Source organism: Spea bombifrons, chromosome 12 (assembly GCF_027358695.1).
Source record: "Spea bombifrons isolate aSpeBom1 chromosome 12, aSpeBom1.2.pri, whole genome shotgun sequence".
Classification (NCBI taxonomy): Eukaryota; Metazoa; Chordata; class Amphibia; order Anura; family Pelobatidae; genus Spea; species Spea bombifrons.
Genome location: NC_071098.1, coordinates 8149463 through 8175905, shown reverse-complemented (window position 1 = coordinate 8175905; position 26443 = coordinate 8149463). Strand labels below are relative to the sequence as shown.

The window sequence follows — 26443 nt, the reverse complement described above, 5'->3', positions numbered from 1 at the left end:
TGCCATGTTGAACATCCAGTGGCCAGTATGAGAGTGTGAGAGCGATAACGCCAAATTTAACATACCTGCTCCCCATTCACACCTGAGACCTTGTAACACTAACAAGTCACATGACACCAGGTAGGGGAAATGGCTAATTGGGCCCAATTTGGAGCACTTTCTGGCCATGCACACAGGCAGCAGGAGATGTGTTCAGCCAAACAGATATCTTGTAGGGCATATGAGGCATTCTGCAGAATCCTTCCATGCATCTGAAAGGGGGACCACAAAATTTTGTGATCTTGCTAACTTGCCTATGAACCCCACTACTCACAGAAGTGTGTCAGTGGGGCAGCTTGTTTGGGCAACAGTGTCTGATAATCAGGACTGTGCTGTGAAATGAGGAGGGTAACAAGGTGTCACATCATGAAGAATGATTGCAGTGCAGTGTTATACACTTCTATACATCTCCTGGAACCTCACTCAGCCTCTGGGGAGGAATGCGTCTGCATTCCCTCCTTGATGCTCTGATTCAAGAAAACAAAAAGTAGACATGTTTTTAAATTCATTATTGGGCATCTTCTAAATCCCTTGTTTTGCCATAATAAACATAAGCAAAATAATCTGCCGAAACCCGGGATCGAACCAGGGACCTTTAGATCTTCAGTCTAACGCTCTCCCAACTGAGCTATTTCGGCTGCATGACCCAGTTGTGCCCAATCATGTTTATATGGTCAGCGGATACTACCAAAAGTTAGCTGCAAATATTGCATCATGAAGTAACCCTAACCCTCTTAACCCTAAACCCTAAACTGGTTTAATGGAACGTATTCAGTTAATATTCAAATATCCTTTCTGTAAAGAAGTTCACTAAATGTCGAGCTAAACATATGCAAAATGGTCTGCCGAAACCCGGGATCGAACCAGGGACCTTTAGATCTTCAGTCTAACGCTCTCCCAACTGAGCTATTTCGGCTGCATGGCTAGGGAGCTGCAAATATTGCATCATGAAGTACTCTTTTTATTAATCATGTATTAAGCACCCGGTAATAAAGTTTACAGTCTAATGAGATTTTCCGTTCATTAATAGCAATGTTCATCTCATTTATCTTTCTTATTTATCTTACTACCTCCACCAATCCACCAGCTGCAGATCACATGTAACAAGATTAATTGCCATGTGAATGCAAAGAAATGTAATGCAATAGTATGATACAACCATAAGCATAAATCATAAAACATTCTTATTGCACATTATAAAAACGTTTCAGATTTTATAAATCAACAAACCAAATATTCTGCTTTGAAATCGGAACACACACCGTAAACACTCACCCGAAACTCTTTCTTATAACACTGCAACTGGAGCCAAACATTAACTAATGCATAGTCAGGATGGCCGAGCGGTCTAAGGCGCTGCGTTCAGGTCGCAGTCTCCTCTGGAGGCGTGGGTTCGAATCCCACTTCTGACATCCTTTTTTTTTTTCTTTAATGAATAGTTAAATGCACAAAAAACTACAGATATTTATTTTTAATACTATTAAATTGTATTTATCTATGCACAAACAGAACAAACAATGCCATTTGCTACACAGTTCTATCCATATCCTCTTTATTTTAATTGACTTACTTATCTTGCATTTCAAGAGACATGACATGCTGCTGGATAAATTACATAGAAATAAACTTTAATTGTAATAACTACCAGGTTAGTGTAATGACTTAAGAGAACAGAAAATAGACCTGTTTTAAATTCATTATTAGACCTCTTCTAAAACCATTATAAAACAAAACTGGATTAGTGGAATATTTTGTTCTATTGAGCTCTATTTTAAATTATCAGTTTAACATAAGAAAAACAATCTGCCGAAACCCGGGATTGAACCAGGGACCTTTAGATCTTCAGTCTAACGCTCTCCCAACTGAGCTATTTCGGCTAAATGTAAGTTTTCGCCAATCAGCACACACTGCGGCACGGGAGCTGCTGGTACTAAGTCATAAAGTACTCTTTATTAATATATATAAGCACACAGTAATAAAGTTTACATTCTAATGATATTTGCAGTTCATTAATAGCAATGTTCATCTTATTTATCTTTCTTACTTATCTTACTATCTCCACCATTCAGTTAAGGTGTGCGTGTATGAGACCACCCTGTATCTCAGATTTTGCAGCTGCAGATCACATGTAATAAGATTAATTACCATGTAAATTCAAAGCAATATAATGCAATAGTATAAGAGAACCATAAGCATAAAGTAATAAAACATCCTTATTGCACATTATAAAAACCATTATAAAAACGTTTTAGAGTTTATAATTGAAGAAACAAAATACTCTGCTTTGAAATTGAAACACACACTGTAAGCCCTCACCCGAAACTCTCAATTATTAAGCTGCAACGGGAGCCAAAAGGTAGTCAATGTGTAGTCAGGATGGCCGAGCGGTCTAAGGTGCTGCGTTCAGGTCGCAGTCTCCTCTGGAGGCCTGGGTTCGAATCCCACTTCTGACATCTATTTTTATTTTATTTTTTTCCTTTACCGAATAGTTCCAGTATTCCAACTTTTCTACCATATACATAAAGTAACCGAAAGTGCAAGTTGAAGGTGCTGTTCCACATTGACTGCATTTTCTTACAAATAAACCATACAACAACTTTCATTTTATCATTTTAGGTTTAATGACATAAAACAAACATGTCCTGTGTTTGATATAACCTTATGCCTATACCATAGGAGCAACCATTTTATCTTTTTCTTCTAAAGAATAATCAGAACTTGGCTTTAACATTTTAGACCAAGCAAATAATGAGTGAGAGCCATTCATTATGTGGCCTTTTCTTATCTGATTAGGTAAAAATGCGTAATTGGTAACTTATTTCTCCCCCAGCCGCTTGTTGATCTTGTAGCGTTAGCAAGGGTGCGGTGAGGAGAAGGAAGATAACCCACTAATCTCAAGTCATGTGAGGGGAACTTTTAAAGTAAATATCTCCAAGACAATTCCAAACAAAAAGCACAAGCTGTGGATAGTTTCAATAAATACATTAACAAATACTTAAAGCTCTGACGGGGACATTTGTTGAAAAACTGCAAGTGAAATTTTCTATTTGACGAGAGATGTAAAACTTAGTTTTAAATTTTAGTGTTTTTTTTTATTTTGTTTTATTTTTTATTTTTTTTTAGAAATACAGTTATTGTCAAGAAAGCAATTTATACGTTTTCTAGACAATAATAATTTATAATTAGCCCTGGGTGAACTAATTACTTTCGTCTGAATCATGGGACCAATCAACTTTCCCTCTTCTTGCGTCATACACATATGGGATCCCATCAACCTTTTACCATTTATTAGATAAATACCCCAACAAACTCATGCTATTTTGTGTGTGTGACACACGTAACTAAAACCGCCTCTCCTCCATTTGTATTGCAAACTTTTTCAATATCAGGTAAGTTTTAACTTTCCAGAATTATTAAATGTATTATAAAAAATACAGCGTATGCTTCTAAATTGACTCTTGTGTATAAATACTATGCTGTCTTTACTTTAACTAATTGATGTCAATTTAATAATATTTTTTACTGTTCCACTGTAAATTTTCTTTGATAATTGCACATAGTACTGGTTCCTCTGTCCTAAAAAAAAACGCCATTCAAATCATCTATGACTATATTGCTCCCTTTATTAATCGATGAACCGTAAATAATAGACTTTGAGATACAAAAATGTATTTTAATAATTACATTATATCATATTGTCATTTTCATTCTAATTGTCTGTTTAAAGCTGCAAAAGAATGGAAGTATTCATTTCAAAGGCTGGGATTATTTTAGTATTAATAACCACTTTTCACAAATAAAATATTTTTCATGATATACCTTTGGATAGGCAATATAAAACCAATATATTTAGATATCTGTTAATTGAATTATGTACTTGTATTAGTTAATTTCATTTTATTTGTTGTCCCTCACAGAATATCATGCAAAATTACACAAGAAGCCCCCAATTTCTCATGCTTGGGCTCTCAGATCTCCCAGAACAACAAACATTATTGTTTATATGTTTTTTAACGATGTATCTTTTAAATATCCTTGGGAACTCGACTATAATTTTGCTAGTGAGGGCCGACTCCAATCTCCACACGCCCATGTACTTTTTCCTAGGAAATCTATCCTTTGTTGATATGTGTTACACATCGTCAATTGTTCCAAAAATGTTAGTGAACATCCTCTCGGAGAAAAAGACAGTCTCTCTTGTAGGCTGTATTTCCCAGTTGTATTTTTTCCTGTGTTTCGCTTGTACGGAATGCTTCATTCTGGCTGTGATGGCCTACGACCGATATGTGGCAATCTGTAACCCGTTACATTACACCGTGATTATTAACAGTAAAATCTGTGTTGCTCTCGTTGTTGGTTCCTGGTTGGCCTCCGCGTTACATTCCCTACTGCACAGCTTGATGGCGTCTCGGATGAAATTTTGTGGAATCAATACGATCCATCACTTCTTCTGTGATATGGCTCCTCTCTTACAACTATCCTGCTCTGATGTCTCCCTCAACAAACTATTGATCTACACTGAGGGTGGTTTACCAGTTTTGATCCCATTCATCGTCGTTCTTGTCTCTTACGTAAGAATCATATCTTCCATCGTCAAAATCCGTTCAACTGGTGGCAGATACAAAGCCTTTTCTACATGCTCCTCTCATCTGATAGTAGTTGTACTGTTTTACGGAACTATTGCTTTTATGTACTTGCGGCCATCTTCCAGCTTCTCGGTGAACTATGATAGAATTGTGAGCGTTGTATACACCGTTGTAGCGCCAATGTTGAACCCATTTATATATAGTTTACGAAACAAGGAGGTGAAAGGTGCTATGAAAAAAATGTTCATCAGGAGAAAGTTTGTTAGCAATTAAAAACAGCAAATCCCTGTATCTGTTGATCTACCCACCTATATTATTTTACCTTCCAAGCAGTACAAGTTGTCCGCGATGCAATGTAAGGTATGTGTTCCCTAAATGCTTTGTACTCTTTTTGTGGGCAACAAAAGGTAGTGGAAAGAGTCTGGCGGCTGTTCTGGTCTACATCCCATGGTAGTCTATTGGGGAGAAGAAGGATCTGTTATGTTTGTCATCAGATATCATGGAATGAACAAGTTGTAATCTTTCCTAACTGAGAAGTCCCCCCCTTCCATGACATGACTGTTATTATGATTATTATTATATTTTATTTATATAGGCCCAACAATTTACTCAGCGCTTCGTACATTCCACAAATTCAAAGGTTCTGACAAAACTAACACTGACAGACCAAGACAAACCGATGTATTATGTAAAGATGGCCCTGCTTGCAAGTTTATATTACAGAGGACTAGGCAGAGTGCAGAGAGGTCCCTCTCTCTCATGGCCTTTTCACTATTATTTTCCCAGGGCTGCACACTGGCATGTGACGTCATAGCCCAACTCTACGTTTCTTAAAATGCATATTTTAAGGAAATGTAGACCCTGAAGGTAGAGGGAGGCTCAATAAAATCTTACTTTCCTTGCATTTGAACACATATGCACACACCTGTATATGTATCTCGTAAATGGATATATTTGTTACATAGAAGTACACATAAATTATGATAACTACCAGGTTAGTGTAATGACAATCAAAAGAAAAGAGAAATGTTTCATATTCATTATCAAACGAAGGTCTTCTACCAAAACCCCAGATAGACCAGGGACCCTTGGATGTTCATTCATTCATGGTCTCCCAGCTGAGCTATTTCAGCCTTTTAAAAAACTCTCACAAAAAAGACCCCCTCTCTCATACTGTTAAAATCTGTTCTGTACATATTCTCTGACATACGCTAATAAGCTTGTTTTAAGTTGAGATTTCTATGTCAAATACAAAAGCATAGACATGTATGCAGTTCCACAGACTCAAATAAGCAAAGTCCATGTAAATAATATCTTAACACTCTTGAACAGTTATAATAATTCATCAATATCTTTAACAATTGATCTTGTAACAATAAATCGGCAGTATTTTTAATGTTAGATGTAAGTTTATAAAATTAAACTGCCGAAACCCGGGATCGAACCAGGGACCTTTAGATCTTCAGTCTAACGCTCTCCCAACTGAGCTATTTCGGCTGTGTGTGCATGGCTCACCAGTCACTCATGTGGGCTGTATTTCTTGTGTCCCTAACCCTTGTGATGATGGATTTGTCTCAGTAAGGAAATAAAAATATTATTATTATATACTGGAAGAGTTTTATACATCTTTGTCACACATCACTAAAATAGTTATTCAGAGGTGGGTGAAGAAATTATGTTAAAAAGAGCTTCCATTTTTCTATCGCTGATGATGACAAAAAAAGCCACCCCAGATGGGACTCGAACCCACAATCCCTGGCTTAGGAGGCCAGTGCCTTATCCATTAGGCCACTGGGGCTACTGATGACATTCTCTACAGCACCCATGAGACACACATATTAACGGACACATAAACACACACACGTGCTAACCTACCCAGACACACAATCGACTTGTTCTGTGAAAATCCAAATATCGGACAACATCGCTCTTCTGAAGCAAGTATATGGTGTTTGAATTCACATTATATTTGTACCTTTGTTTTAAAATATATATTTTTTAAAAATGCACAAAAATGAGCTACAGATATTTATTTATAAGGAATGATTAATGTGTGGATTTTAAGTTCTATTTAAAACAGAGGAAATAGAATTTTCAATGCCACTCCTCTTTACACCATTCTTTCTAAAATCAGTAACTAGTCCGTCTAGGCCTTGGGCGGCAGGTCCAAGGGGGCGGCAGTCCCCCTACTACCAAACCAGGGGGCAGATCACCCTCTTGGGTTTTGGTAGAAGATCTTTGTTTGATAATGAATTTGAAAGATTTGTCTTTTCTTTTGATTGTCATTACACTAACCTGGTAGTTATCATAATTTATGTGTACTTCTATGTAACAAATATATCCATTTACGAGATACATATCCATACCTGGGAACTCTTTGGGCTTGACCCGGAGAACTCTGGGAGAAGTAGCTCTGCTCTGGTTGTAGTTATTCCTATGTTTCGCTTCTACCAAATGCTTCATTTTGGCTGTAATGGCCTACGACTGATATGTGGCAATCTGTAAGCTGCTACATTACACCATGATTATTATGAACAGTAACATTTGGAGAGTATTTTTAATGTAAGATGTAAGCTCATAAAATAAAAATGCCAAAACCCGGGATCTTTAGCTCTTCAGTTTAACGCTCTCCCAACTGAGCTATTTCGGCTGTGCTGGAGTGACCACAGACACTCCAACTGGCCAAGGCACAAACCAAGTTGGAACCTCTCAAAATATTATTATTGTATACTGGAAGAGTTTTATACATTTTTGTCACACATCACTAAAATAGTTGTTATTCAGAGGTGGGTGAAGAAATTATGTTAAAAAGAGCTTCCATTTTTCTATGGCTGATGATGACAAGAGAAGCCACCCCAGATGAGACTCGAAGCCACAGTCTCTCTTGTGGACTGTATTTCCCCAGCTGTACTTTTACCTATTTTCCGCTTTAACTGAATGCTTCGTTCTGGCTGTGATGGCTTACGACCGATACGTGCTTTGTACATATTCTCTGACATACCTAATAAGCTGGTTTTGCGTTGAGATTTCTATGTCAAATACAAAAGCATAGACATATATGCAGTTCCACAGACTCAAATAAGCAAAGTCCATGTAAATGATATTGTAACACTCTTGATCATTCATGATAATCTTAACACTATCTTAACAAGTGATCTTGTTACAATAAATCAACATTAATTTTTAATGTTAGAAGTAAACTTATAAAATTAATTTGCCGAAACCCGGGATCGAACCAGGGACCTTTAGATCTTCAGTCTAACGCTCTCCCAACTGAGCTATTTCGGCTGCGTGAGTATGTTTTTCCAGTCTTTCTTGTGGACTGTATTTCCCCAGTTGGAGTGTTTCCTATGTTTCACTTGTACCAAATGCTTCATTCTGGCTGGGATGGCCTATGACTGATATGTGGCAACCTGTAAGCCACTACATTATGCTATGATTATTAGCAGTAACATTTGTTTTATTGGAGAGTATTTTTAATGAAAGATGTAAGCTCATAAAATTAAACTGCCGAAACCCGGGATCGAACCAGGGACCTTTAGATCTTCAGTCTAACGCTCTCCCAACTGAGCTATTTCGGCTGTGTTCCCAAAGTGCACCCATCAGATTATATCTAATAAGATGAAATACCATCTGAATAAAAAGGAATAGTGGACGGGTATTATAGAATCATAAAATCATAAAACATTTTAATACACATTATGGAAACGTTTCTGATTTTATAAATCAAAAGCAAATATTCTACTTTAAAATTGGAACAACGACACTCCACCTGGCCAAGGCACAAGCCAAGTTGGAACCTCTCAAAATATTATTATTGTATACTGGAAGAGTTTTATACATTTTTGTCACAGATCACTAAAAAAGTTGTTATTCAGAGGTGGGTGAAGAATTTATGTTCAAAAGAACTTCCATTTCTCTATGGCTGATGATGACAAAAGAAGCCACCCCAGATAGGACTCGAACCCACAATCCCTGGCTTAGGAGGCCAGTGCCTTATCCATTAGGCCACTGGGGCTGGTGGTGTTGAAAGAAATCACTTTTTTTTCCCGTGTAGAGCCAGGGATTGTGGGTTCGAGGTCCATCAGGGGTGGCTTCTTTTGTCATCATCAGCCATAGAGAAATGAGGTCTTCTTTCCAACATTGACAGAGAACACTACTTGTTGATGAGAATGGATGTTTCTAACTATTATCAGAGTCGATGAATAAGTGTTTCAGCTCAGGAGAAAAATAAAGTATTTACAATATGATCATTATACTCTATATAGAAGTAGAAAAAAATCAATGAGAAAACAATCGAACCAGGAACCCTTCGATCTTCAGTCTAATGCTCCCCGACTGAACTACTTCGACTGTGTGTCCAGGGTGTTCCAGTTTCTCTCTTGTGGCCTGTATTTCGCAGTTGTACTTTTTCCTGTGTTTCACTTGTACTGAATGCTTTGTTGTGGACTGTATTTCCCCAGCTGTACTTTTACCTATTTTCCACTTTTACTGAATGCTTCATTCTGGCTGTGATGGCTTAAGACCGATACGTGCTTTGTACATATTCTCTGACATACCTAATAAGCTGGTGTTGAGTTGAGATTTCTATGTGAAATACAAAAGCATAGACATATATGCAGTTCCACAGACTCAAATAAGCAAAGTCCATGTAAATGATATTGTTACACTCTTTATCATTCATGATAATTTTATCACTATCTTAACAAGTGATCTTGTTACAATAAATCGACATTAATTTTTAATGTTAGATGTAAGCTTATAAAATTAACTTGCCGAAACCCGGGATCGAACCAGGGACCTTTAGATCTTCAGTCTAACGCTCTCCCAACTGAGCTATTTCGGCCGCGTGATTGTGTTTTTCCAGTCTTTCTTGTGGACTGTATTTCCCCAGTTGGAGTTTTCCCTATGTTACACTTGTACCAAATGCTTCATTCTGGCTGTGATGGCCTACGACTGATATGTGGCAACCTGTAAGCCACTACATTACGCTATGATTATTAGCAGTAAGCTCATAAAATTAAATTGCCGAAACCCGGGATCGAACCAGGGACCTTTAGATCTTCAGTCTAACGCTCTCCCAACTGAGCTATTTCGGCTGTGTGATTATGATTTTCCAGTCTTTCTTGTGGACTGTATTTCCCCAGTTGGAGGTTTCCCTATGTTACACTTGTACCAAATGCTTCATTCTGGCTGTGATGGCCTACGACTGATATGTGGCAACCTGTAAGCCACTACATTACGCTATGATTATTAGCAGTAAGCTCATAAAATTAAATTGCCGAAACCCGGGATCGAACCAGGGACCTTTAGATCTTCAGTCTAACGCTCTCCCAACTGAGCTATTTCGGCCGTGTGTTGGAGGTTTTCCAGTCTCTCTCTTGTGGGCTGTATTTTGCAGTTGTACTTTTTCCTGTGTTTCACTTGTACTGAATGCTTTGTTGTGGCTGTGATGGCCTACAACCGATATGTGGCAATCTGTAAGCCGCTACATTACACCATGATTATTAACAGTAACATTTGTGCTATTCAACACAATTTTAAGATGTAAGCTCATAAAATAAAATTGATGAAACCCGGGACCTTTAGATCTTCAGTCTAACGCTCTCCCAACTGAGCTATTTCGGCCGTGTTCCCAAGGTGCACCCATCAGATTATATCTAATAAGATGAAATACCATCTGAATAAAAAGGAATAGTGGACGGGTATTATAGAATCATAAAATCATAAAACATTTTTAATACACATTATGGAAACGTTTCTGATTTTATAAATAAAAAAACAAATATTCTACTTTAAAATTGGAACAACGACACTCCACCTGGCCAAGGCACAAGCCAAGTTGGAACCTCTCAAAATATTATTATTGTATACTGGAAGAGTTTTATACATTTTTGTCACAGATCACTAAAAAAGTTGTTATTCAGAGGTGGGTGAAGAAATTATGTTCAAAAGAACTTCCATTTCTCTATGGCTGATGATGACAAAAGAAGCCACCCCAGATGGGACTCGAACCCACAATCCCTGGCTTAGGAGGCCAGTGCCTTATCCATTAGGCCACTGGGGCTGGTGGTGTTGTCAAGAAATCACTTTTTTTCCCGTGTAGAGCCAGGGATTGTGGGTTCGAGTCCCATCTGGGGTGGCTTCTTTTGTCATCATCAGCCATAGAGAAATGAGGTCCTCTTTCCAACATTGACAGAGAACATTACTTGTTGATGAGAATGGATGTTTCTAGTCGATGAATAAGTGTTTCAGCTCAGGAGAAAAATAAAGTATTTACAATATGATCATTATCCTCTGTATAGGAGTAGAAGAAAATCAATGAGAAAACAATCGAACCAGGAACCCTTCGATCTTCAGTCTAATGCTCCCCGACTGAACTACTTCGACTGTGTGTCCAGGGTGTTCCAGTTTCTCTCTTGTGGCCTGTATTTCGCAGTTGTACTTTTCCTGTGTTTCGCTTGTACTGAATGCTTTGTTGTGGCTGGGATGGCCTACAACCGATATGTGGCAATCTGTAAGCCGTTACATTACACCATGTTTATTAACAGCAAAATTTGTGTTATTCAACACTATTTTTAATGTAAAATGTAAGCTCATAAGCTTGTTTTAAGTTGAGATTTCTATGTCAAATACAAAAGCATAGACATATATGCAGTTCCGCAGACTCAAATAATCAAAGTTCATGTAAATGACATCTTAAAACTCTTGATCAGTCATGATAATTGATCACTATCTTAACAAGTGATCTTGTAACAATAAATCGACAGTATTTTTAATGTTAGATGTAAGTTTATAAAATTAAACTGCCGAAACCCGGGATCGAACCAGGGACCTTTAGATCTTCAGTCTAACGCTCTCCCAACTGAGCTATTTCGGCTGTGTGTTGTGGGTGTTCCAGTCTCTCTCTTGTGGGCTGTATTTCGCAGTTGTACTTTTTCCTGTGTTTCGCTTGTACTGAATGCTTTGTTGTGGCTGTGATGGCCTACAACCGATATGTGGCAATCTGTAAGCCGCTACATCACACCATGATTATTAACAGTAACATTTTAAGATGTAAGTTCATAAAAAGAAAATGCCAAAACCCAGGACCCAACCAGGGACCTTTAGATCTTGAGTCTAACGCTCTCTATTTCAGCTGTTTCCACCCATCAGATTACATCTAACAAGATTAAATACCATGTGGATGAAAAGGAAAAGTGCAAACCATTTTAATACACATTATGAAAATGTTTCTGATTTTATAAATAAAAAACAAATATTCTGCTTTCAAATTGGAACACAGATACGCCAACCAGCCAAGGCACAAGCCAAGTTGGAACCTCTCAAGTCAGACCAGCTGTGTGCATTTCCTTAAATGCCAAGAGAGCTTCCATTTTGCTCTGGCTGAGTAAGACAAAAGATACACCCCAGATGGGACTCGAACCCACAATCCCTGGCTTAGGAGGCCAGTGCCTTATCCATTAGGCCACTGGGGCTGCTTGGACCTGCTGGAAATCTAAGGGAAATCATGAGGTTCTCTTTCCAACATTGACTTTACTTGTTGATGAGAATGGATGTTTATAGCTAGTATCAGAGTCTATGAATACGTTTTTCGGCTCAGTAGAAAAATAAAGTATTTGCAATATGATGATTATCCTCTGTATAGGTGTAGAGGAAAATCAATGAGAAAATGAAAACACAAAGCGTAAACCTGCCCTTCTTTTGGCCACACTCTTGTTAATCACTTTTATTCTGCACTACGAGGTCATGTATGGCATATAGGCATTACAAGCCGTGCATGGTATAGACCAGGGGTTCTCAAACTGCGGCCCTCCAGCTGCTGCAGGACTACATCTCCCATAATGCTCCTTCAGCTAAGGGGCTGGCTGAGGAGTATGGGAGATGTAGTCCTGCAGCAGCTGGAGGGCCACAGTTTGAGAACCCCTGGTATAGACCTACCTCTGTATGGATAGGGCAGGTGAATCGCTTTGGACTATTTGAGTACAGCTTGTGAATGTGTCTGTGTTGGGTCATGAGAATCCTTTGCACTCAAAAGAGCTACATGTAAAGAGTGGACACCAGTGGGAGGGAGAGGGGCAACTGTATGTTGTACTGATCTAATTTAGGGCCAATGCACAAAGCTTTTTTTACGTGTTTCTGGAAATAGTAATTGGAACATCTAAAAGAGCAAGACGTATGTAGAATTTGCATGATGGCTGGATCCATTCTGGGCTCCTTGTACAGGTTTTCTATGGTCAGGCAGGCAGTACTCTTTTGAGAGCGTTGACCATGTTTTTGCTGCTTTATTATTGTGCCATGTTGCCAAACTAAAGAGTATTGTCTCTGAAATGCACCCCACTGAAACTGGCAGTGGGGGTGCATTTAAGAGACAATAAATGTTGTCTGGCTTGCAAGATCTAAACAAGATTTATAAACAAAACAATTCATAATGCTGCATACAGAATGACAAAAGTTGTGACTACCCATGGGTATCTAGGACAGTGGTCAGGTATTGAAGCTCTGCTATTTATTGTTTCCTTATTTCTTTGCTTTATTTGTGTCATTTATTATAGCTAAATAATATTGTTTTTTATCCCATTATACATTGTAAGCTCCTGTGAGCAGGGCCCGTGTTCCCTTTTGTTTCTGTAGGTGCAAATCATGTGATGCACAGCTTTTCCTCTTTCCTCTGTCCTCTTTCCTCATTATTCAGCGTTACACAATATGACGGCGCTATATAACTACGTCATAGTCAACCAGCCCCGGCTGTGTATAACAAACGAGTGAGAAACGTGACCTCAGTGCCACAGACCCCGCCCCGTTCCATAGAACGTTATGAAAGTTACATTGTATCACCTTATGCAACAAAAACCCACCCATCGTCCCTTATCTAGCCACGCCCTCCAGTCTATACGCGCTGTGATTGGTTAATATCTCATACACGCTAGTAAATTGTGAATGAGGTTGGGACGGGCTGTTTAATTCCCTGCACTTAATCCTGACGCTTCCTCAGGCGGGATGGCGACCGTGGATCTGGCTAAAGTCGGGGCGATCGCCGTGAAAAATGCCCTCTCTGGAGAGGTAAGAGGGCAGCCCTTTCGTTGCTCAGCTTTAGCGCTGACCCGGAAATACAGCGCCTGGAGAATGTGGCTTTTGTATGCATGTATCTATACCTGCAGTATACAGAAAATATATTTAAATATATTTAATAAAGCTTATATGACATGATCTATGAATGTAAAGGCGTTATGTTTATTTAACCATAGGAATCTCCTGTTATATTAAATGTTCTATTAATTTAATATAATCATAAAGTGTTAATACCGTTTAGCCCAGATCTGGATGGATTGCAATCACTGGGAGAAAGGGTTTTCTCCCAGTGATTGCATCATAACTGTCTGGTTGCATCACTTTGCAGCTGCTGCTGTTGTGTTTGTCCCAAGAACTGCTGAGATTCATAGGCTGAATGATGCTGAGAGCTAATCTATGGAGATGGCTGAGATCAATGGCCCCAGGCATATCTCCTATCTAGAATATACCTGGATTGGACCCCACTGTGCCAGAATGATCCACAAGATAACCTAGGGTATTGCCTGGTATCACTGACCAAGTGAAGACTCTACCTAGGGCCACCAATGTGTTATCAGATCTTATATGCCTACTGTGGCCCCCATATTGTGAATTAAGTTTAACAGTCCATGTGTTACAAACATTGTGGTGCTCTCCGACTCCAAGACATGTCTGTGTGCAACCAAAACGCCAAACCGGGGGTCGGCACCAACAATGCTCATGGTGGACATTTACTGGGGTCAATGGTGGATAATTTATCAGTGTTTTATGGACCTTCACAAACCTTGCCACGGACACGGGTGTCCTTGTGTGGACTCTTTGCCTATCCTTGCACCAAACAATATTGGTTACATCATTAGTAATGATAAATTTTGGTAATTGCATGGATTCATGTATCATTTATTGTTATGTGGTCTCCATATTATTTTGATCAGAAAAAAAGAAATATGGGTTCCATTGTTAGTTAGTGTATGCCATTGCGTCAAATGTATCTGCAGACAGACATACATCATTTTGGCAATTCTTAAGTGCCAAGTGTTGTGGATGTTGCTAATGCCAAAGTATATAATACAATGGGGTGACCAGACCCATAATTATGTAAAACACATTTGTACGGAGTCAGCCTCAGTGTAACTTTCAGCTCGAATAATAGTAAAAAAACCCACTGGTTATCCAATCACCAAAGTTAGGCTTGGCCTACAGTAGGTTTGCCAAACTCACAGCCAAGTATAGTGACCCCTTGCCTTAATCATTCACTGATATCCCAACATTTTTTACCAAAATATTTATTCATTCATTTTTTTTTTCTAAAACCAGATGAGTTTCTCAAAATTACAAGAGATGAAAATCAATGATAGCTTATCGTTAATGGCTGATCCCTTTTAGATGGTCGAGCTGAAGTCCTTATGGAAGGACCAGACGAGTGTCCTCTTCTTCCTGCGACGTTTTGGTTGTCAGATTTGCCGTTGGACTGCAAAAGAGGTGTCCAAGCTAAAGCAATCCCTTGAGTCCAACCAGATACGTCTTGTGGGAATTGGACCAGAAGATGTGGGCTTGAAAGAATTCTTGGATGGAAATTTCTTTAGTGGAGGTGAGAATGGACATTGAATGGGCTAATCACTAGTGATAAGAAACCTAGAGCTGAAGCATTCTATCTGAATACATGAGGAAGGAAGCACAGTTCTCCAAAAAAGTGAGGCATATTCATTCCTATGGCAATTACTACAGAAAAGGGCAAAAATCACAAGTTTCCTTGGTAACTTCTGCAGAATTTTTTTTTATGACTTTTCACCCGGCTCAGTATGTTGAAATTTGAGAAGAACAGGTCTGATGACGGTGCGTAATAATGCCAAAGTGCCAACATAGCAGTGGCAACGTAATATGTGTCTATGAATGAATACATATTTTTAATAACCCATTGAGTTTAGATTTTTCCATGAAAATGTAAATTCATACATTTCACATAAAGGTTGGTAACTGGCCATTGGCTAGCAGGAGTTTACAGATTTGTGTAACTAGTCATGGCTCGTAGGTTATCTATTTGGTCTTTGTACTATCAATAAATCATTTTACTTTATGGAGCTAGTATGTCTGTCCTGTCTTAGTTTTATGGCATTTTGTGTAACATGTTTGTTAAAGCACCTCGTTTGTGTTAATATACAACCCATACGCGTGCAGATTGCAAGTCCCACATGCGGCTCGAGCACTTTCTTCTTCTAGATTGGATATTGCATAAATGTTTCCTTTCTTGTTTTAGAGATCTACGTTGATGAAGCCAAACAGAGCTACAAAGAACTTGGATTCAAAAGGTCAGCATTCAAACATTTCCAATGTATGAAGTTATCATACTATATCCACGCAAAGGAAGAAAATATTACTGCTCTCGTAGATGGTAAAGCATGAAAACCGCCACTGGTTCCATGACTTCATACTTAATGAGTCACAAGGAAATGCAGTAGAACATATGTTTCACTCATCACAATGTGTGGCATTAGAATCTTAGGTCTGGTGGACCTAAAAACCCATTTTTCTTGGGTTTGATGCATATTAGTCCTTTTCTCTATTGTTTGTAGGACAACTAGGAAGTCTTAAAATCAACAATATATTCTTTATTACACACCTTTATCATTATATTAACACACTTGTATTTGCTTATTGTAGTCACGGTGCAAATATATAATGTGACTTTTCTATAGGATAAGGGACCCCGTGTTCTAACGTTGTGTTATTAACCCAGTGCTCAATATAAGGGATGTTTGGGCTCTAATTTTATAGATGTAATTATATTCTGATTATTTCATCACGATTACCCTGAGAAATCACTTTAAACTACTTTACTTATTTTTAGGTATAATGCACTTTCTGTAGTTCCAGCAGCACTTGGGAAGAAAGTCCGAGATGTGGTCACAAAGGTCAGAAAATGCATGAATTCTGATTTATGAAACAACAAAACATTTTACCCCATTTTAAACACACCTCAGAACACACCTGTTTTGTCTTTAATACCATGGTTACTTGATCTGGAGGTGTTTATTCATTAAATATGATTTATTATTTTTTATGTGTTGAGACAGGGATAACAGTGATACTGATAACCATACTTTTTCAAAGCAGACAAATGTTATTCATTTCATTGAGGCTATACTTTTACAAATCATAAATTTGCTGATTTATTTTTCAGCGCCACTACGGAACAAAGTGTTTCCACTGTATTATTGTTTCATTATTTCTAAATATTTTATGCTTTCAAGGCATTAAAAACTGTGTTTTGATGCTTTGCAGGCTAATGCAGATGGTGTCCAAGGCAACTTTAATGGGGATCTTCTTCAGAGTGGGGGGATGCTGATTGTGAGCAAGGGTAAGGATGGTTGTGGCTAGATTCCCCCCTGATCAGAGAATATAAGTGAAAAATATCCAATATATAGTGTCATTATTTATTCCTATTGTACAGGTCTGCAAAATATGGCACAATATAAATCAATAAATAATAATTGAAAATGGAAGTAGTGTTTCTATAGTATGGCCACTAGATGGCACCAGTATACCTGAAAGATACTGTACATACATTTTATTAATTTATTTTATACTTTTGTTTATTTTTGTAAATCCAAATATTTGTTAATAACTCACAATGGAGACTTAGCTTAATAGCTGGGGTGGCATTTTCAACACTGATATATAAAAAAAGAAAACAGAATGAAACGTTAGCAGGGCTTACGGTGTTCCGAATTTTATGTGTTAAAGCCAATAATTAACCAAACAACATCAATCAAAATCATATCACAATAGGAAAAGACAACACACCAATCCAGAAGATAATGAAGGGAGGGTGGGAGAGAATAATGCACCAGGTATTTTCATTGTGAGAAGGCCTGGGAAAGTCGGCTGGTTCTGAAACTGCTCCTGAATATTCCCCTCCCTATGCAACTAAAAGCCTGAAACTATTAACATGCTGGGCTCCATATTTAAACTTCTTAACCGTTTGAAAAGGTTGAACAAAATCTAATTTAATATTTTTTTTTATATTTTCATATAACCATTTTATTTGTCAAAATACACAAAAAGTGGTTTCACTTTACTGAGAGGGTGGTAGATAAGTGGTACATCCTCCTAGTAGAAGTGGTAGAGGCTAATACAGTGAGGGAATTGAAACATGCATGGGTTAGGCATATGGCTCTTGAAACTAAGACGAGATCAAGGGGTGATTAAGATCTGTGTCTTTACATGTGCAGACTAGAAGGCTAAATGGGTCTTATTTGCCAATGGTTGTTATTTGTACCAAGTAAACATTTGCCACTAGATGTCAGGATTGCTTGTTTATGTGGTAATATATATATATATATATATATATATATATATATATCTCTTCTTCAGGTGGTGAAAAGGTGTTGCTGCACTTTATCCAGGACTCCCCTGGTGACCACGTTCCTTTAGAAACAATAGTGAAGACCCTGGGTATCACTGCTGATGTCACAGAAAGCCAGCGGCCACAGGTTCGTATACAAATCCAACCGCCCCATGTGAAATAGTTTTTAAAATGAGTATAGGTGTATATATAGAACACATTCGAGTTCAGTATCTGCATTCTTTTTTTTTTTCTTTTTTCTATATATATTTTTAGAGAAGGGTATGGGTAACGTTGGCTCATTTGGTGCCTTTCTATGCATTATGCTGGGCTGACCAAGTTCTTCTTGTACAAGCTCAACGGGTTTGGACTAGAGCCCTGCGCGGGACTGCTTTTTTAATCCCGCTCCCGCCCGCTCCCGCTGTTTTTAATCCCGCTCCCGCCCACTCCCACAATGTGGGTGTTCCGCTCCCGCAATGTGGGTGTTCCGCTCCCGCCACATTTGTGGCCAATCCCGCCCGCTCCCGCCACATTTGTGGCCAATCACGCCCGCCTCCTTACCTGATTTCCCGCGCAGTCCCGCAAATTGTTCCCTCACAGCATCTCTTCTCTTGCTCCGCCCAGGAACAAGGCGGAGTCACAGGAAGTGACGTCTCATCATGTGACTCCGCCTTGTTCCTGGGCGGAGCAAGATAGACACTGTAATGAAGCGGCGAGAAGACAGCCTTGCGGGACTGCGCGGGATTACCGGGACCCACAGGTACAGTGCCTGACCGCCCACGCCCGCAAGTTTTTTGGCGGGACCCGCGGGACCCACCTCCCAATGCAGTCCTCTAGTTTGGACCTTAATAATGGGTAGTGAATTCTGTGAGTAGACTCTATAACTGCAAAAACCTGCTTTATTGTTTTAACCCCTAAGTAATCTTGGCTAATATTGCCTTCTGAACTTAGGAAAATGCTTTGGTATTAGGCTAGGTCAGCGTTAAGGTAAATGGATCTGCAAGGTTCACGTTAACGAACGGCCCCTGACTTGTCGAGATAAGCTTCAGAATGTGCTCTGCAGTCAAGATCATAACATCTGTTATTTGCACTGTTTTACAATATATTTTCAAATGTATTTTTTGTTTCTTTCCAGTGTAATGATGATGTATGTACAAGATGAAGAAAAAAAAAACAAGCTTTACAATATATGAGTATATTAATATATGCCGCTGAATTCCACTTTTGCTAATTGATGTAATGCGAAACAGTCTTGAAATTAAGTTTTCCCCCCAAAATTATCTCTTTCATGCTAGGCCACATATTTTTATTTGCCTTCTTTTTTAATATCCCGGTTGCTACATTGAATAAAAATAAATGTTTTCTTTCTAAGCGTGATGCGTTTGTTGAGTGTGTATATATATATTCATGTAATTTTTATTTATCAAACAATTATCTTTTTTAATAACCTTCCACAACCTGGCAGGGGAGATGTATCTCTGTTTTGTAAAGGTTTTGTTTGGTAGGTATATATTGTTTGTTTTTCTGTATCTTATGTACACAATTTGTAGAGCCATGTTATAAATCTGGGTAGCCTGGGATTCTTCCAGCATTCTACTAAATGAAAATATCTGTACCACCCTACTATTAGCCCCAGATAGATACATTTACAAGCCATAACTTATTAGTTATTATTGGACCGAGTATATTTATTGTTGTTTTTGGGTTAGACTTTTAACACCAAATCAGTGGGGTGTGGCAGAATTGGAGAAGGTGCAAATGCCCAGTCTTGGCGGCTCATGATTGTAGGAGCTATAGGTACTTTATTGATAAAAGGAGCATAGGGATGGGTGAGTAGGCATAGGTTTCTGCCCAACGAATTGCTCAGGATAGGCACACGTCTACCATGCCAAATGGATAATACAGGGGAGGACTAGCTATGTATCTACGTAGGCTTGTGAAAACCCCACTCCTTCCACAGGAACGATAGGAAGGGATTGCTGGTTTGGGTCGGACCTTGGGCATCAACCTCCATGATCAGGAGAAACGACTTCACCCAGAGTCTTGGGCAAAACCGGAAAAATCCCCAGGTACAATTATTTACCAATATTCATTATTTCTGTCATTTGTTTTGGATAGTAATATGACGTTCACACAAAAACAAAAATACAGAAAGGTAAGTATACCCCAAATAGCATGCATATTTAGATTCCGGGGTGCTTATCCTGCCACTAAATCAAAGTACTCCAACTTTGATGAGTCCTATCTAATTTTAATCCCTCTCTCGACTCCATTAATAAGGCATCTGTGTGGTAGGCGGGGTGCTTATATATATATACAATATATAATATAATATAATATAATATAATATATATATATATATATACCTGTTTCAACCAGAAATGCTTTTAGTTAATACAATGAACTTCTGTCTTTGAGAACATAGATTTATTCTCAATACTGTGATTCAACACCAAAACGGAGCCAAAAGAAATGCAAAACATATAACGTTCTCCTTCTCGGCAGTCTGCTTGATAAAAGACTCCAGCAAGTCTGAAGTTGTTGGACTAAAATACGCCTAAGCAGTGAAAGGCGGACTGTCAAAGAACGTTCGTTTTTGTAAAATGTATTTGTTTTATCAGATCTGTCTGTCTATAATTATAACACTCAGTGGATGTGTGTGGTTTTCTAGCGTGTGACTTCTTGAATACAAATGTTAACCTCCGTTCCCGTTCGGCTGTTTTAAATATATTTTTTTAGAAATAAGTCAACTTGATTTGCAAATTATTATTAAGGGGATAGCATTTTTTCCCCTTTAATATTTGCAATTATAACTCGGGCTTAACAAATATGAAAGTGCTTAAAAAAAAAAAAAATCAAACATTTAGGTTGGTCTAAGTTGGTAATATAATATTTTAAGTAGAAGAGGAAGATAATAAAACTTCTCATCGTATAAAATATATACAGTTTCTGCAGACTCCTCCATATACCACTCAGAGGGATTTACCAATATGAAAATGGTAATAATTTAATGAAAAAATGATCAATAGTGATTAATTTAAATTAGTAACCCAAGATCTGCTGCTATATATATATAATATTATGGTCACCATAACTAGGGTATATAATACTATTGGTGGAACATTGGCCAACTTGGCTCCCAACTCCCAAAATGATGATTTCAGATAATCTGATTATATATATATATATAATTTAGCAGTCAACTATTCTCCCACAACTGACCTTACATAAATACCAAATTAACTGGAGACTCAACGTATGAAATAAGCTCAAGGTAAACCCAAGGTGGACCATTTCCCAGATGTTTGTGAATTCCGTCTGACAAGCTTTTGATACACTTTTCATTCTTCTGCTGGTGTCCAAGATAAATACACAAAGCATTTGGTTCTCGGGAGCATTGGACTTGACTCACTCGTACTCGTGTTCCTTTACTTTTGTAAAATCTCTAGTTTTTAAGATATCAAGTTGTAACAAACACAACAAAACGATTATCGTAATTAAAAAAAGATGGTTCAAATCCCCCGCACCCTGTTCCAACATGTTTTTTTGTAAAGAAATTCTGTTTCTGCTTTAATAAATAGATAACAGATTAAAACGTATTACATTTTATTTATTTTATTGTATTGCCAAACAATTAAATGGACCTTGTGACATTTTAAAAGCAGTGTAAATGACTGCCGTCCGGCTGTTTCTCAAATGAAACTTAATTTCCCCCAATCATTTGCTTGCACAAAAAAGGATTTTTTTTTTTTGCGAATGAATGAAATCTAAATGAGAATGAAGCCAATCATGCCTTTTCTTGGCAAAATAATTCCATCATTATTTTGTCCTTTTCTTCTTCTTCAAAGATGTATTCTTAATACACTGAGATACTCCATCAAACATTAACAACAGATCAGAGAAAGATCGTTTTTTAAATAGTTTTTAGCTAAGTAGACTAGTATGAAGATAATCTGAAGACAAAAGCTTAGAAACATTTAACAACATGGAGTTTTGTGACCTCACCATGTGAACACTGGGGTGTCAATCATTGTCTTCTTCATTGTCTATCATCATGAGCTACAGACGTGCTGCAAATCGGTGAACACTCAAAAAACATACATGTCACCGCAGAATGTAAACTATTTTCTAGGTTATTGTGCAAATACAAAACGTGTATTTTTTGTATTTGTTACCAATAGCTATCCATCTGTTGGCCAAACATTTTCTTTACCTACTTGGTTGGAGGTTGAGGGTCCCAGGATATGACACCAAAACTTAGCATAGCGGAGAAGGCCAGATATTTTGTGACTTTTGGGACCTCTGTGGCTACTTTTTGCACTTTTTATTGTGGTATTAAAATCGACTCTGCTGAATGTTCAAATCTTCTAAACCTAAGAAAATACACATTTTTTCATCAAGTGGTTCATCAAAAATACCACTTTTTTTTCTCAATAAAATGCATTCATATCCTCAATATAGTATGGTGTAAGCTAGAAAACATATAGAATGTTAAGTATCAAAATGGGGTTTAGTGCAAAGTTCTAAAAGTGGTCTTATCAGCATAACAACCGATGGAATGTACCTGTTGTTGACTTGATCATTTTTGTATACATAGAATTATTTAATGCTTTTAATATCTCTGTACCAGTTTGAAAGGCAGTGTTGGTGAAGATCCTTTGCGTTGTACAGGGAGCGTAAATAATAATAAAATAAAAATTTACACTAACAATGATGAGCACAAAAATAAAAAGGGACATTAAAGAAATAATATTGCACGCTCATAGAAAAAAAAATCTTTTTTGATGGTTCATGGATTACAGAACACAAAAGCCGCTAATTTAACCCCTTAATGACGAAGCCTGTACATGTATGGGCTCAAAATGCATTGTTTTCAATGGGTTTAGGGACCGCCCATTGTCCTTAAGGGGTTAACTTGATGGCTAATACCCAGAAACTAATAAGCCAACACAAACACAGCTTGTTGATATTAGATCACGGATACAATATAGTTTTGTGAACAATGTTCTTGTTTGATAACTTTCTGTTATGGTTGCTGGCTAACGATAAAAGTGTCTAAAATATTTATATTTACACTCCGTTCTATTACACATTGTTATTGTATTCATTCCTTAAATAACTTGACATTTCTGTTATAATATGGCTCCTCTATTCTTCTAAGGAAGGGCCGATCAACAATGTAGTCCATCTCGGGGGTTGTTGCCCTTCAGCTCCAATGATGCTCAGTAAGTCGTATTATTGTTGGGCAGAATGGGAGTTACACAATTTATAAACACATAGGATTTTTCCCTTTTTTTTAAAAAAAAAAATAAAAAATAATTCCTAACACAAACATTGGTTGCACTGATTTTTTTGTACACTGTAAAAACTTTCAGAAACGAGTTGATAATTAGGAGTTCATATATATATGTCTCTGTCTTCTCAGACATTCGATAGGAAGTGATATCCCAACAGAAAATAAAAAAACATAAAAAAAATATTTAAAACTGGTATATGTGACTTTATGTTTAAACCAGATAACGATGGAATGTTTGCATTTGTCATGGTGCCCAGAGTCGTGTCTGTTGTGGCCCTTACCTTTCACTCCTAGGGGTTGGTTCCTGGGTGCCTCCTTGTGCCAGCAGGGCAGCTGGGGGTGGAGCTACAGGCCCCACCAATGTGCGCACTATTAAGTGAGCATGCCCCTAAAGGATTCATAGAACTGGAGGCTGGGGAGACACTACCACATCCCCAGGATCTTCAATAATGATTGGGGAAGACCCGCCTTTGTTTCCCCAGCAACAGGGGCAGTCCCAAGCAGCTGGGGCTATAAATCCCCAGAATGTTTGCAGCTCACTGCCAGTTCTTCCGGTTCTGCGATCCTGCACCCTGGTGTCGAGTCCTGCCTTATTGACTTTTGGCTTACTCTCTGGACTTGTGATATTGTGCTGCCTGCCTCGACCCCGGATGGTCCGACTACGGCTTTATCTCTTCCCTTAATAGACTTTTTGAATTTGTTGGACTTCCAACTCATTGGTGTTCCTTGCCATCGGGTTTCAGATCCAGAGCCGGCCTTAGGCGTTGTGGCGCCCTGTGCAGACTACACCTCTGGCACCCCCCCTCACTACCCTCTCTCTCTGCCCCTTCAAACTACCCCCCCTCAAACTACCCCTCCCCTCTTCCCCTTCAAACTAACCCCCCCTGCCCCTTCAAACTACCCCCCCTGCCCCTTCAAACTACCCCCCTCTGCCCCTTCAAACTACCCCCCCTCTGCCCCTTCAAACTACCCCCCCCTGCCCCTTCAAACTACCCCCCCTCTGCCCCTTCAAACTACCCCCCTGCCCCTTCAAACTACCCCCCCTCTGCCCCTTCAAACTACCCCCCCTCTGCCCCTTCAAACTACCACCCCTGCCCCTTCAAACTACACCCCCCCTCTGCCCCTTCAAACTACACCCCCCCTCTGCCCCTTCAAACTACCCCCCTGCCCCTTCAAACTACCCCCCCTCTGCCCCTTCAAACTACCACCCCTGCCCCTTCAAACTACACCCCCCTCTGCCCCTTCAAACTACACCCCCCCTCTGCCCCTTCAAACTACACCCCCCCACCTACCTTGTAAGCCCCAACTATACCCGCCATTGATAACATGGGAAACTCTTTTAGAAAAAGTGCAACATAAACATGGAATTTGAATACATTTTACTTGTTCGATTTCTTAAGGGTGTCTGTGCTTTTGCAATCCGTTAACCTTTTACAAAAATACTGCAATTATGGTGGCTAAATCTCCATGCAAATTAAACTATTTTACTGGATCCCACGATGAGTTAATTTATTTTGGAACCTCCTAATAGCTCGCAAGAGAAGAGCCCCCTTCTGTACCTGTTTGTCTCAACGTGTATCAATGTTAGTGTCAATTTTGTATATATAGTGATTTTCATTCTTTACAAAACCAGACTAGCACTCATTAAACAAATGCATTGCAATATATAAAGTAAAGAGTGTGAGCTTGCGAGCCAAGCCCTCTTTATCTAATGCATCAGTTCGTCTTAGTCTGTCAGTTCTAGTTTTGTCAGACCTTTTGAATGTATGGAGGTGCTATATAAATAAAAAAAAATATAATAATAATAATAACAATAACAATAATAATAATAATAATAATAATAAAAGTGTTGTATGTCCTATAATATAAAAAAGAATCAGAAAACATGCTTAACATAATGTCAGTGAATTTATATTTTTAAACACAAATACAAAGTAATGAAGCAATTATAATTTATTATATTGAACTATGTATTTTAACAATCTCACAAAAAGCTTTGCAGGGGATAAATTACAATTTGTGCGTAATACTCACAATAGAACCATGCTCTCTTGGTGTACTAGGCTATGTCAGATCTACTTGCAGCAAAAAAAGTGTTCACATAATTACATGATCACGTTCAAAGTATCTTATAATATATTCTACAACAAAAAAACTTTAAAGATCATAAAGATATATGGGAAAATAGTTTTTTTTTAATATGTGGTTTTATACATTTTTAATACAAAAAAAAATATGCAAGATTGTCTTGCTATGTAGGCATCCCCTACTTGTTTTCCTCTAGTTATATAACACATTTAATAAGAATCATATAAAATTATCTGATTTATTTTTTCCACTGATACATTCAACGTTTCCCCGTCACAGCAAAAAAAAAAAAAAAAACGCAACTACTGGAATCCGAGGCCTGAACGGTTTGGTAAATTATTTTCAGTTTAATGTAAATGTAATGTTTGCGTTGTTAGTAATAATAAGAGGCGCACTGGAAACTTCAACGAAGTGTTGGCCACAGACGTATAACATTTACTAAAAGGGAGATCTGCTGAAAAATACATCCTTTTAAAACTAGTTTTTTTTTTTTGGAACCTGATGGCGGTATTTTTGTAACAGTCAAGCCATTAAAAACAGTCCTTTTTACAGCGTTTGATGGCAGAGACAAACATAGCATACTGAGTTGCCTCTTGCTCCTGTTTTTTAGCTGAATCCTAAAACAGCAGACCTGTCGCTTCTTAACCCTGGCTTTGTATCACTCACCAGAGCTCTGATCTGGACAAGAAAACACCAGGCACATAATTGGCTAGAACTGTTCAATATGTGTGAGCCAGGCCAGCAGACCTTTTCAGAGTGATTTTAAAGACCACCTTAAGCCTCCTTCTCTCTACCAAACTCGGCATTTCTCTACGGGATTCATCTTTGTACCCTTCTTGCAGTTAAATTCTTCTGCAAACGCCTCAAAGTTTTGTAGGGACCCCATAACTCTGTAAAAAAAATAAAAAATAAAGGCAAAAAAAAGGAACGTAGACTTTATCTTACGGTTGGCATAGGTTTGTTGCTTAAGGTAAGAATAAAATATGTGATAAAGCTGTAGGTAATGTATGCATGTTGCATACAGGTAACACGAAAATT

The 26443-nt window shown here is 38.2% G+C and overlaps 3 protein-coding genes and 16 non-coding genes across 20 annotated transcripts in view; 4 read left to right on the top strand and 15 right to left on the bottom strand.

The window, feature by feature from the left end:
• Positions 1 to 604: 604 nt before the first annotated feature.
• TRNAF-GAA (transfer RNA phenylalanine (anticodon GAA)) lies at positions 605 to 677 on the bottom strand. Its single transcript has one exon. It is a non-coding gene; the product is annotated as a tRNA-Phe (tRNA).
• A 205-nt stretch (positions 678 to 882) lies between these two features.
• On the bottom strand, positions 883 to 955 carry TRNAF-GAA (transfer RNA phenylalanine (anticodon GAA)). The gene has a single exon. It is a non-coding gene; the product is annotated as a tRNA-Phe (tRNA).
• A 413-nt stretch (positions 956 to 1368) lies between these two features.
• On the top strand, positions 1369 to 1451 carry TRNAL-CAG (transfer RNA leucine (anticodon CAG)). Its single transcript has one exon. It is a non-coding gene; the product is annotated as a tRNA-Leu (tRNA).
• Positions 1452 to 1843: 392 nt separating this feature from the next.
• TRNAF-GAA (transfer RNA phenylalanine (anticodon GAA)) lies at positions 1844 to 1916 on the bottom strand. The gene has a single exon. It is a non-coding gene; the product is annotated as a tRNA-Phe (tRNA).
• Positions 1917 to 2409: 493 nt separating this feature from the next.
• On the top strand, positions 2410 to 2492 carry TRNAL-CAG (transfer RNA leucine (anticodon CAG)). The gene has a single exon. It is a non-coding gene; the product is annotated as a tRNA-Leu (tRNA).
• Positions 2493 to 3962: 1470 nt separating this feature from the next.
• LOC128470764 (olfactory receptor 1-like) lies at positions 3963 to 4898 on the top strand. Its single transcript, XM_053452691.1, has one exon. It carries the CDS (start codon positions 3963 to 3965, stop codon positions 4896 to 4898), a length of 936 nt encoding a protein of 311 aa, XP_053308666.1.
• A 1151-nt stretch (positions 4899 to 6049) lies between these two features.
• TRNAF-GAA (transfer RNA phenylalanine (anticodon GAA)) lies at positions 6050 to 6122 on the bottom strand. Its single transcript has one exon. It is a non-coding gene; the product is annotated as a tRNA-Phe (tRNA).
• A 228-nt stretch (positions 6123 to 6350) lies between these two features.
• TRNAR-CCU (transfer RNA arginine (anticodon CCU)) lies at positions 6351 to 6423 on the bottom strand. Its single transcript has one exon. It is a non-coding gene; the product is annotated as a tRNA-Arg (tRNA).
• Positions 6424 to 7840: 1417 nt separating this feature from the next.
• TRNAF-GAA (transfer RNA phenylalanine (anticodon GAA)) lies at positions 7841 to 7913 on the bottom strand. The gene has a single exon. It is a non-coding gene; the product is annotated as a tRNA-Phe (tRNA).
• A 220-nt stretch (positions 7914 to 8133) lies between these two features.
• TRNAF-GAA (transfer RNA phenylalanine (anticodon GAA)) lies at positions 8134 to 8206 on the bottom strand. The gene has a single exon. It is a non-coding gene; the product is annotated as a tRNA-Phe (tRNA).
• A 364-nt stretch (positions 8207 to 8570) lies between these two features.
• On the bottom strand, positions 8571 to 8643 carry TRNAR-CCU (transfer RNA arginine (anticodon CCU)). Its single transcript has one exon. It is a non-coding gene; the product is annotated as a tRNA-Arg (tRNA).
• A 755-nt stretch (positions 8644 to 9398) lies between these two features.
• Positions 9399 to 9471, bottom strand: TRNAF-GAA (transfer RNA phenylalanine (anticodon GAA)). The gene has a single exon. It is a non-coding gene; the product is annotated as a tRNA-Phe (tRNA).
• Positions 9472 to 9651: 180 nt separating this feature from the next.
• Positions 9652 to 9724, bottom strand: TRNAF-GAA (transfer RNA phenylalanine (anticodon GAA)). Its single transcript has one exon. It is a non-coding gene; the product is annotated as a tRNA-Phe (tRNA).
• Positions 9725 to 9904: 180 nt separating this feature from the next.
• Positions 9905 to 9977, bottom strand: TRNAF-GAA (transfer RNA phenylalanine (anticodon GAA)). Its single transcript has one exon. It is a non-coding gene; the product is annotated as a tRNA-Phe (tRNA).
• A 642-nt stretch (positions 9978 to 10619) lies between these two features.
• On the bottom strand, positions 10620 to 10692 carry TRNAR-CCU (transfer RNA arginine (anticodon CCU)). Its single transcript has one exon. It is a non-coding gene; the product is annotated as a tRNA-Arg (tRNA).
• A 740-nt stretch (positions 10693 to 11432) lies between these two features.
• TRNAF-GAA (transfer RNA phenylalanine (anticodon GAA)) lies at positions 11433 to 11505 on the bottom strand. Its single transcript has one exon. It is a non-coding gene; the product is annotated as a tRNA-Phe (tRNA).
• A 525-nt stretch (positions 11506 to 12030) lies between these two features.
• TRNAR-CCU (transfer RNA arginine (anticodon CCU)) lies at positions 12031 to 12103 on the bottom strand. The gene has a single exon. It is a non-coding gene; the product is annotated as a tRNA-Arg (tRNA).
• Positions 12104 to 13547: 1444 nt separating this feature from the next.
• Positions 13548 to 19392, top strand: PRXL2B (peroxiredoxin like 2B). Its single transcript, XM_053452692.1, has 7 exons — positions 13548 to 13688; positions 15063 to 15267; positions 15934 to 15985; positions 16525 to 16588; positions 16959 to 17034; positions 18051 to 18169; positions 19157 to 19392. The coding sequence occupies exons 1-7, from the start codon at positions 13626 to 13628 to the stop codon at positions 19181 to 19183; spliced, it is 606 nt and encodes a 201-aa protein (XP_053308667.1). The 5' UTR covers positions 13548 to 13625; the 3' UTR covers positions 19184 to 19392.
• A 6104-nt stretch (positions 19393 to 25496) lies between these two features.
• Positions 25497 to 26443, bottom strand: part of MMEL1 (membrane metalloendopeptidase like 1) — a 54676-nt gene continuing 53729 nt past the window's right edge. For both annotated transcript variants that reach the window (XM_053452680.1, XM_053452679.1), the window contains exon 23: positions 25497 to 26295. In XM_053452680.1, coding sequence (XP_053308655.1) covers positions 26196 to 26295 — 100 coding nt within the window. In that variant the 3' untranslated portion in view covers positions 25497 to 26195. The remainder of the gene's footprint in view (positions 26296 to 26443) is intronic.